General features: G+C 36.1%; 2 protein-coding genes across 2 annotated transcripts; one reads left to right on the top strand and one right to left on the bottom strand.

The window, feature by feature from the left end:
* The first annotated feature begins 1,921 nt into the window (after positions 1–1,921).
* Positions 1,922–3,574, top strand: LOC125188536 (cold-regulated 413 plasma membrane protein 2-like). The gene is made up of 4 exons (XM_048085453.2): positions 1,922–2,160; positions 2,750–2,857; positions 2,969–3,039; positions 3,134–3,574. Exons 1-4 carry the CDS (start codon positions 1,970–1,972, stop codon positions 3,385–3,387), a joined length of 624 nt encoding a protein of 207 aa, XP_047941410.1. The 5' UTR covers positions 1,922–1,969; the 3' UTR covers positions 3,388–3,574.
* Positions 3,556–8,017, bottom strand: LACS2 (long-chain acyl-CoA synthetase 2). Its single transcript, XM_048085452.2, has 19 exons — positions 7,813–8,017; positions 7,657–7,720; positions 7,140–7,229; positions 6,990–7,046; positions 6,862–6,910; positions 6,703–6,779; positions 6,500–6,539; positions 6,307–6,401; positions 6,048–6,212; positions 5,859–5,969; positions 5,680–5,767; positions 5,521–5,587; positions 5,369–5,444; positions 5,173–5,290; positions 4,832–5,077; positions 4,598–4,737; positions 4,254–4,436; positions 4,050–4,169; positions 3,556–3,977 (listed from the first exon to the last, which is right to left on the bottom strand). Exons 1-19 carry the CDS (start codon positions 7,956–7,958, stop codon positions 3,930–3,932), a joined length of 1,980 nt encoding a protein of 659 aa, XP_047941409.1. The 5' UTR covers positions 7,959–8,017; the 3' UTR covers positions 3,556–3,929.
* Positions 8,018–10,985: the final 2,968 nt, after the last annotated feature.

The following is a 10,985-nucleotide window of genomic DNA, read 5'->3' as shown; positions in this document are numbered from 1 at the left end:
GAGAAAGTGTTATTGTGGAAGTGAAGAAAAAGAATGAACTTGAGGAGAGAGTTTAATTGAAGAAGAGAGCTTGATGAGAAATGTTGCAGAATCAAGGAAAGAGAATTGTGGAAGAAGCTGAAAGGCGCCGTTGTATTATTACTATTTATTTTTTAAAATTTTAATTTATATTATAACTAATTAATATATTTAAGTACTATATGGCAGTTTAATCTATGTGTAATTCATTAAGCTATAGTAGTTTATGAGTAAATTATAGTTGTATACTTGTCCTATGATGTATTCATGCATTTTAAAATTAACTACTGTGCATAACAAAATAAAAATAAATTTTAATTTTTAAAAAATTTTATACTAATTATTTAAAAACATAGTATATTTTAAATAATAGTAATAATTAAATTAGTAAGTACTATATATTACTCCCTGCGTTCCACGGTAGTTGAGTCATTTCTTTTTCTGCACTCGTTTTAGAAAAATGATAATAAATAGTTAAAGTAAAGAAATAGTAAATTAAGAGAGAGAATAATGTAGTTAAAACTCTTCTCTACATTATTCTCTCTCTTACTTTATTTTTTCTCCATTTTAACTATTTATTATCATTTTTTCAAAACAAGTGCAGAAAATGAAATGACTCAACTACCGTGGAATGGAGGGAGTACTAATTCTTTAATCCGACCCCACGATTTCTATTTCCTAGGTCCGTCATTGACTGGATCATAGTGCTGCCAATTAGATTATAACCCAGAATCATAGTACTGTCAATTAAGATTATACCCCAAATCCGAATCAAAGTCGGAACTCTAATATAACATCTCCAATTGATGGAGAGTCATTATTCTTGTAAGTACATCATTATCATTTAATCATATAGGGCCCCATATTAGAAATAAATGGTGATTTTAACAAAATGGCCCAATTAGTGATAAGAAATTAAGAACTGGCCGGACTAATTGAGTGTGACGGCCCATTAGCCAATTTTTATTGAATTAATTCAGTGATGAGATTGAGTTATAAGATTGATAATTGATAGGGACATGGTTCCACTTGGCCAATTCCTTGCACAACATCACAAGTACGTGACACATGCCAATGTTCAACTCCTAATTTTCAACTTAAACACACTTACTTGATTACTAAAATCAGTTATAAGAATCCAGTTTATATATTAAAAAACAATTTTTAGTTGAAATAGTGATGATTCACTAAATCTTAAAGTTGTCTCGTGCACGTAAGCTTTCTTTATCTTCAACATGTCACTTAAAAATCATGCATGTGCCTATCAACCAAATGTTAAGAAATGAATAACATTTTCCAACTTCGGTGGTCAAATATTAATTTCGTTTTCAAAATCTCAATTTGCTATTTCATTATCAGGTACCAAAAATAGGTCCATTTTCGATTAAATTCCAACCACTAATTATACTAAATGTTTAATAATAAATTGAAAAAATCCAACTAAAATAGGATTGCGACAGTGCACCGATTTCTTTTATTGAAAATGAAGTGAATTTACTGAGGACAAATTGTGGTAAAAACCAATCTAATTTTGATCATTTTCTTAATTTGAAGATTGTGATTTGTGTAAGATGCAGAAGTGCAAGTTCATAATTTTTTGAAGTGTGTGTATTAAACACAAATGATTAGTTTTAGAATTATTTTATAAGATTATGTTAAAGTGTCTTGGCTATGTAATTTCCTTTCAAAGTGATATCAATGAGAAAATAAATGAGAATTATGATTAGTAGTAAATAATTTTAATTATTTAATATAGATGAGATAGAGAGAATGGGCAGCTGGCATAAAGTTGTGAGTGAATCTACCCAAATAATTGAGATCCACGTGGCGGATTGTTAATATCTCCGCTAAATCTAATCTTCAACTCTCTTATTCCCTTTTATAAATACTAACTCATCCAGAAACCATCAGTTCAATCTGATTAATTTTCTTGAATATTCTGGTGAGCAGTATGGTGGGTGGGAAGATGGGTTATTTGAAAATGAAGACTGATTCTGATTTGGGAGCAGCGACTGAGTTGCTCACTTCTGATCTCAATGATGTTGGGACTGCAATGAAGAAGTTCGCCAATCACGCCATCCAGCTTGGCGGCCTTGGATTTGGGACTTCATTTCTCAAATGGGTTGCTTGTTTTGCCGCAATGTTAGTTGTCTCTTCCATCACATATTTTGATTGTTTTCCATGAATTTTGGATCTTGTTTGTTTAATCATTTATTTGGTGATTGGATTTGGTTCTGGAATAATTGCTTCAGAGATATAGCTAGTGTTTTATTGATAATTCATAAATGGTGAATTAAGCACGGTGATTTGGAGAGAGCTTGGGAAAGAAACATAAATTATTGATTGGTGTTTATAAATTGGGGAACTGATTAGATTCTTAAAAGTGTGAAATACGGTATGCTGTTCTTTTTAGATAGAATCACACAAAAGTTGGATCACAAAATGAAACTCAAAGGGGTAAACCTAAGATTCATGTAAAAAGGTAGCCAGAATCATCATCATCCAATAAGCTAGCTTTGATTGTAATGACACAAAAGAAGTGAAAACCTATCCTTTCTTGCCTTCTGTTTAGCTCTATTTGCTACCTTACATAACACATCTATGTGTGTGTGTATACTGTTTACAACTGAAACAGCCAAAGGCTCAAATGGTTTCTTGCCTTATTTGCATATTAGTTATTTTCTTATATCCATTTCCAGCTTGTAAGCTTCTTCTCTGAATCCATCTGCAGTTATTTACTAATCTTGGATCGTACAAACTGGAAAACCAACATTCTCACATCCCTCTTAATCCCATACATTTACCTCAGTCTTCCTTCATGGTTGTTCGGTATACTAAGGTACTCGACTACTCGTCCCTGCTTGATATAACCCTTATTTCTGTTTCATTCTTTTAACAGTTAGTGTGTACTGGAGTATAATTTAATACTTTCTTGCTGATCACATTGCAGTGGAGAGGTTGGCATGTGGATTGCTTTCATAGCCGTTGTCTTACGTCTCTTCTTTCCCAAGCATTTCCCAGGTAAGATCCACCTTTCCTACTACAAAATTTATGTCCTTGCATCTTCCAACATGAGTATGATTTTTGACCTGCCCTCCCTCTCTCATTGCTGCAGACTGGCTGGAATTGCCTGGATCTCTGATCTTGCTCCTAGTGGTGGCTCCGAGCTTCTTTGCAAATACCGTAAGGGGTGGCATTATTGGACTATTCATTTGCCTGGCGATCGGATGTTACTTGCTGCAGGAGCACATTCGAGCATCCGGAGGGTTCAGGAACTCCTTCACCAAGAGCAATGGCCTCTCCAACTCTATTGGGATCCTCCTCCTCTTCGTCTACCCGGTTTGGGCACTCGTGATTTGGATTCTTTAGGCCATTTAAGGAGCTTAGTGTGATGCTTCAGTTTTCAGTTCAGACAGTGTGAGATGTGTGTATCAATGTTTGGAAACAACTGTTGCTGTCTTGATTGCTCTTGTGTACCCAACACAGTGAAACATTGTATGTTCATTTGTTATGTTTGTATTGAAGGATTGTTTGGAATGAACAAAGTTTGAACTCATTTTGAATTGCCCCAGAAAAAGTATACATAAAACTGGAAGAATAAATGGTACAAGAGTGACCCTCAACCACCTTGATCTCTGTAGGGGTTGAATGATAACTAGACAGATTGATCAAGAGAAAAGAGATCGAAAAAGGTCTCGGGTTTGAATTCTACCAACGCCTTATAAACCGAATCTGTCTACAACGTCTCATCAAACCATTTATTCTTAGCCTTGATATATGCAAGAAAGTAGTATTCAGTAACATATTAACACATAGTAGAACGAGTTTATAAGAAGTGCTGGGGAAATTGTTTCATTTCTTCCTCAAAACAGAAACACCAACAGATCTTCAACAAGGTGATGATGCAGCTCCTATAGCTTTGTACCTTTGGCTTCAATGTACAACTGATCAATGCAGTCCTGCATGCATTACACAAGTCAGATGTCGCATTCACAACATGACATGCGACAAAACAATTTAGCAAGACTTACCTTGTAATGCTTGAGCAACTGTGGCCTCTTAAGCTTGAACGTTGGAGTGATCAAGTCCCGATCAATGTCGAGAGGAATGGGCTCTAGGCTAACGGCCTTCAGCATTTCAAAGCCGCGGAGCTGAAGAAACACAAACAGCATGCATAAGTGAGAAGTGCGGAAGCTTTACAATCAGACAGTAAATCGGACTTGGTGAGAGCGTACATTATGTTGTTTCGCCGTTTTGTTGAGCTCGTCCAGAATGTATTTTCTTGCTTTCGGGTTATTGCACAGGAGCGTGAAATCTCCTTTCTCTTCACTATTCGCTGCCCAATCTTCAAGTGCCTTTCTCTCCGGCACCACCACAGCCACTAGGAATGACTCGAAGCTGTTACCGTACACCCAAATCTATGCCCAAAAATGGCTGCAGTTAGTTCAATCAGCATGGGGGAGGTAGAGGGGGCTTCAGCACCCCCTTACCAATGATTTCAACTGCATATTTAGGGATGCCATACTATCTTGGCATACTCGCTTGCCGCGTTGTTGAAATAGGCAACGTTTTGACTTACCGATGTAATGAGAGGGCATTGTGAGTAAGTGCTTTCGAGACTTTCCACAGCAACGTATTCGCCTTGTGACAGCTTGAATATATTCTTCTTTCTGTCTATGATCTTCATGGCTCCATTAGGCTGCCATTCACCAACATCACCTGCATTTTTTTCCAGTGTCGTGAATGAGAACCGTGCTTTGTCAGCAGAGAAAGGATGTGTGTATGCGCGTGTTTTATGGTTGAAGAAGCATACCCGTGTGGAACCAGCCATCAACGAGCACCTCATTCGTGAGATCTTGGCGTTTATGGTAGCCGGAGAATAAGGTGTTTCCCCGAAGACAAATTTCACCTCTGGGGACTGCAGAGAGAGCATCATATCCCATCTCAGGCACAGATTCAAGTCTTGCTTCGATTGTGGTCATAGGAACCCCCACCGTGCCTATCATAGGGAATACGTTGGCTATAGATGTGAAACATCCTCCACAACTTTCTGTGAGGCCTACAAAAAATACACGAAAAATTCAAGCATTGTTTCATCATCCGTGACGAGGAAAGGAAAGGCCAAAGCTAAAAGGTTAGCAAAACAACACATACCATAGCCCTGTGACAAGACACAGCAGCATGTCACCCTCAAGAACTCCTCAATGTGCTTAGGTAAAGGTGCAGCTCCTGATAGAATAAGTCGAACGCGTCCACCAAATCCTTGTCTGATCTGAAAAAAACCAGACCAGATATGAGAACAAGCTGAATGGACAATATAGGCGAACTTCAAGAAAGTTAGCGTGGCAACCTTATCAAAAACGAGCTTGTCCAAAAGTGGAGATGCTTCCTCTTGTTTGAGGCCTTTCTCCAGATTCCTCAGTTTACTGTGAATCATTTGTGTATCATCCCTCAGATTCAGTAGGAAAAAGTAAACGATTTACGCGTGGAAATAACACCTACTAGTTGTACGCAAGATGGAAAAGTGACTTCTTCAGTGGACCACCAGCTGAGATTTTATCCATTATGCCTGATGCACACACCAAGAAATTACAAAACGCCGTGTGAGAAAAATGCTTCATCAATCTTAATCCAACTCCATGTCGGAAAATGAAACGTTACCTGTGTATATTCTATCAAAAACTCTAGGAACGCCACAGAATATAGTTGGCTTTAAGACGACAAGATCCTCAATCAAGAAACGAATATCCTGCGAGTTCAACACAATGCAGCTTTATCCAAGGCGTTGAATGTACAAAACCATTGTGTAGACATTGAGTAAGCACAAATATCGATCATACCCCTTGCCAAAACCCAATGGATGAGCCCGAGTAGATACAATAGGTCTCGATGATTTGATCGAATATATGAGCTAGAGGAAGGAAGGAAAAGTACACATCCTCTTCAGTACCCTGCAGAATCCATGCTTTCAGCATACAATACTACAGAACAAGGCTAAAAGGCATCGATGAGGAAGAAATGTGGTTTACAGCTTTGTCCGTCTCTCTGAGGAGTTGATCCATAGACATGACTTCAGACATAAAAGCACCATTTGATAGAATGACCCCCTTTGGCTCCCCTGTCGTGCCACTGGTGTACATTATCGTCAATGTATCTGTCTTCTTCTTAGGAGGAAGATCTCCGTCTGAATCCCCCTGCAAAAACAGAAAGATGATTGGCTACACACAAGGTCTAAAATAAGGTAATAACATCGATGCTTTAAGCATTTCTTTGTGATGACATACTAACCAATAAAACAAACTCTTCCCATGAGAAGCAAGTGACACCTAGCTCTTCAGTTGCCTCCTTCTGCTTGTCAGAAACTTTTCCGAAGCTGACAATAGCTTCACAAACAAACCATGTCTCAGTTACATGAGCTTCCGAGCAGGGATTCAGAAAAATAAGGCGAATACACACACACACAAGCCATGAATTCACCTACTTTTTAGATTTGAGGCACATTTGGAGAGACATGTTAGTATCTGCACAAAGATGCATAAATGAGACAATTTTATACAATTACAATCTGTTTTCCGTCTTTCTCAGCATTAACATTATAAAGGAAAATGTTATGAGAAAACTAAGCTTTCAGATTATATACATGGTAAGATAGATATGAAAAGCGAATACGACAGAAGAACTCACAGCAGGAAACTTGCTTTCATGGACAAAAGCAATGGACACTTCAGCATGGTTGATAATGAACTCCACTGCATTTGCACCTGCAAACACAGACAATACACGAATTCAAACATATTGCCATTTCATCGCCTACTAAAATTCGCAGAAAAATGTGGAACGCACCGAGTGAATCATACAGTGGTACATATGTAATAGCCTGACTATTACACGCCTGCAGACGATAAAACGAGATTTATAAAAAAGAGAATAGCAATATTGATAAGATGATCAAATTTCTTGAACTTGACTACCTCCATTGCCATGATCCACTCAGGACAGTTAACCCCATATATGCCGCATTTGTCGCCCTAGACAAACAAAACATTATTACCACCTCATTTTTCTATTACAAATTTACAATCTTATGACATGTAGGAATGGTGAAAAGAAGAAGTACTCACAGGGTTGACGCCACGGCGTCGCATAGCAGAACCAATGGCAATAGTTGCATCATAGACTTGCTGGTAAGTTAGCCAACTGTACCCACCCGCCTGCCATTTTTTTTTTTAAATATTACTATCTTTGAGGGCAAATTGCCCAAAAAAACACTAAAGTTTCGCCAATTTCTGATTGCAACTTTTATAATTACTAATTATATCATAACTTTGACATTTTTCTTAATATTCCCATAGCAAAAAAAATTGTCGTGCTACATGTCCTAATTTAGTAACGTAGCATGTAAATGTATAAAAATTAATTAAAGACATGACTGACTAATTGTAGTAAACAAATTCATTAAAGTAGACAAATGTTTAGTCTACATAATATTATACGTTTGTCATACCATACACTAAATCTAAGATTATGGACAATCGAGGAAAAAAAATCAAAATTATGATAGTAATAGGTAATTTTCAAAAGTTGTGCGATTGACCAGACATTGATCAAACTTAGCGATTCTCGGACAATAGGAGATACCTTTCCATCCTTGAGTTGACGGCGACCTAGCATCGGGTTTTTTGGGAACTTTTTAACGGATTCACTGCACATAAATTATGAGCATTGTTAGAGTTAAAATGATACTACTACTATTGAGAGTTTGAGAGTGAAAGGTGCATGAAGATGTTAGAGAACCTGAAAAAATCCCATGGAGAGTTGATTGCAGCTGGAATTTCCATGAGCCCATCCTTTGCGTAAATGCAGCGATAGGCCGGCCCCGCCGCCGGCTTCCCGTCCGCCGCCGGCCGGGCTTCCTGGACCTTAACCACATAATCTTCCATTTTGCATACAAGTGGGGAAAACAGAGTTGGGAATTGGAGGAGCAGTAATAAATATGGTGGAAAACATCTCAGCTAAATAATGGCAGCCTTTATGAATGGGAGGCTTTTACAGATGAGAATTCCCAACTGAATTCATTTATGTTGGTGGTTGAACATTTTTCCCATTAATGGCCACTTTCCAGTTTCATGAAATACTAAAAATTTGTATTTCTTCATTTCTGAGGTTGGTTAAAAAAAATTCAACTTTAAAGTTGAATTTCTTTTTTGTTTGATGCACAGAGTGTTTGTTGTATCACTGAAATCAGATACTAATATGCTTCCGTTATGTAATTATTGTAAGTTAATAAATACTACTAACACACAATTTTCGTCCTTTTTTTCAACAATTTTTTTGCAGAACTTTTATAAGGAAATTTGTCATGGTTGTTCTATATTATTCTCATGATAAATCAAATCAAATTTCGACTTACTATGAATTAGAAGGAAAATATCTTATTAACTAAGTTGCATTTTCATGGTCTAAGTATTTTTGCAATTTTGCCTTTGTACTTGTCATCTTTTGTAGCCCCGCGTAAAAAAAGTTTTACGCGTATTATTATTCCATATTTTCTATGATTATTGGACTTTGGTTGGAGAGTATTTAGGTCAGCATTAAATATATCGGTCATTTATGAGTGAGCAAATTAGATAAGACTACTCATAGGAGTTACTATAGTATATCTTGAAATTCAATTCGTTTTAGTATAGTAATGTGATGCGTTAGAATCACTGTATTAGCGCATTCACAGTGGGGCGGAGGATGCGACGCCCTAAGCCTCGCCTTATGCACTGCCACATCAACATTTGATCATCCGCCCCTTCCATCTGCAATGGGGCAGAATGTAGTTCGCCCTAAGTCTCATCTTAAGTATTTTATTTATTATTTGAATATTTAAACACTACAATATTTATTTTTTATGTTTGCAAACATATCAATTAGTAAGAATAAATATAAAAACACTATAAATTAAAGGCAAATCCTATTGTCAATATTTTTTTTATTTTTTATTTTTTGTGCTTGAAAAATGAAAAATTGTCGGAATTCATTATTGAACTTAGAGAGAAATTGAAATGAGGAAGAGAGAGGAGTGAAAGGAGTGAAATGAAGTAAAAAAATTGGTGATATATATTAGAAGAAAATACAAAAAAAATTTAAAAATAAAAATAAAAATGTGTGCATCCTCCGCCCTATAGTCCGCACCCCCTAAAATGGCGGACTAAGAGACGGAGGATAGGCCGGAGGATGCATCCTCCGTGTCATAATCTGCGGATGATGCTTAGAGCGCGAAGGATAAAATGTGCATCGTCCATGGTGCTGCAATGGCAGACTAAGGGACGAAGAATGCATCGTCCGTCGCATCCTCCGCCCCATTGTAGATGCTCTTAGACATATTTGTATGTAATGATAATGCCATAGCTATAAATTTAATTAGTATACATCATTGAAAGGATCTTAAACATCATAATTTTACAACAAATATAGTTCATAGTTGTGTCTTTTTATGTTAATATCAAAATTGTGAACAAGCTCTTGGTTGCAACTAATATATACTTCCCCGTCCCACAAAAATTGTCTCACTTTGACCGAGCACAGGTTTTAAAGAAATGTAATGAAAAGTGAATTGAAAAAGTTAGTGAATGTATGTCCTACTTTTATATATTAGTTTTATAATAAAATGTGAGTAGAAATGAGTTAGTAGAACATGAGGTCCACTGCAAAAATGGTAAAAAGTGAAATGGAATAAATTTTGTGGGATGGACGAAAATGGAAAAATGAGATAATCTTTGTGGGACGGGGGGAGTAGACAATTTTATTGACTAACAAGTTATTATTAATGATTTTTAAGTACATTCAACATAGCTGAAAATTTAGGTAGGTGGACCATGGCCATATTATTTTTTGCCCCCTTCGATAATATGTGTGCTCTGTAACAATATTGAAAACCAATTTCAAGATTTATAATTAGTTATTGTCGTGTTCTACTGAGTAGTTAGAGTTGCTAAATGTTGAATATCACGATAAGTCGATAATACATATTTTTAAAATTTGAGCAAAAAGACATGCGCGTTTTGTGGGTTCGATTGACTATGCTTATCATGTCGATGATGCTTAATAATTATTATTTTTTATTTAATTTCATGAATTAGAGTTTGGAGATGTCACACTGTGTACGTAGATAGGGTCGTATCAAGGTGAGACCACCAAAATCAAATTTAGATTGTACGGAGTACAAAAGTAGACATGCGAGATCGATAAATTTGGATTGCATGGAGTGCAAAAATAGACACGCGAGATCGATAAATTTGGATTGTACGAAGCAAAAATAAACACGCGAGATTGATGCAATGATTTTTAAAATACCTACATTAGCACTTGTTTTAATACAACATACAGAATTTTTTCTCTATATTTGATCTAAAGAAAATAGATTATCTCTTGTTTGTTGGACTCTGATAGTTTGATAAGTTTCAGTTTTGGCTTCTCTATGGCCTCTTATATGATACTACTACTATCTTAAACAAGAAAATGTACAAAGCAAAAAATACATAATTAAACAATCTATTGCTTCTGTGACAATACATAATAATAATAATAATAATAATAATAATAATAATAATAATAAAAAAAAAAAAAAAAAATTGCAAACTAGAAGGGTCTATCCAGATGAAGTGACTTATAGAGGCAAAGAAAATTTCTCTGGCTGTAAAGCTTGGGATGATATAATGAAGAATGGATTCACTCTTGATAGTTATTTGTCAGAAACTCTAATAAGTTCTATTAACTCAAAAGCAATCTAACAATTTGGATGGAGAGTACTATTCCTGAACGTTATATTCGGAACAGTTCAACGTAGATGAAGTTGCCAAATGCTTTCTTTTTGACTCATTTATGATAAATAGGGAATGGAATCACATAAATTCAATTATGAATCCTAATTGCTTTTCTTGTTTGTTGCTCAGGCATGAGATTTGATTCATCAACTAGAG

The sequence above is a fragment of the Salvia hispanica genome, chromosome 5, assembly GCF_029641045.1.
Source record: "Salvia hispanica isolate PSC_SH4W2 chromosome 5, Shi_PSC_v1, whole genome shotgun sequence".
NCBI classification, from domain to species: domain Eukaryota; kingdom Viridiplantae; phylum Streptophyta; class Magnoliopsida; order Lamiales; family Lamiaceae; genus Salvia; species Salvia hispanica.
The sequence above is the reverse complement of the archived record's forward strand: the minus strand, read 5'-3'. Positions and strand labels throughout refer to the sequence as shown.

Bases quoted from the DNA above. Each gene is read 5' to 3' on its own strand.
- LACS2 (XM_048085452.2), bottom strand. From the start codon at position 7,958: ATGGAAGATTATGTGGTTAAGGTCCAGGAAGCCCGGCCGGCGGCGGAC. The intron at 6,540-6,702 runs GTGAGTTCTTCT...ATCTTTGTGCAG, and splicing joins ATGAAAGCAAGTTTCCTGCT to ATACTAACATGTCTCTCCAA. The intron at 5,078-5,172 runs GTATGTGTTGTT...TATTTTTTGTAG, and splicing joins TGTCTTGTCACAGGGCTATG to GCCTCACAGAAAGTTGTGGA.
- LOC125188536 (XM_048085453.2), top strand. From the start codon at position 1,970: ATGGTGGGTGGGAAGATGGGTTATTTGAAAATGAAGACTGATTCTGAT. The intron at 2,161-2,749 runs GTTAGTTGTCTC...ATCCATCTGCAG, and splicing joins GTTGCTTGTTTTGCCGCAAT to TTATTTACTAATCTTGGATC. The intron at 2,858-2,968 runs GTACTCGACTAC...ATCACATTGCAG, and splicing joins TGGTTGTTCGGTATACTAAG to TGGAGAGGTTGGCATGTGGA.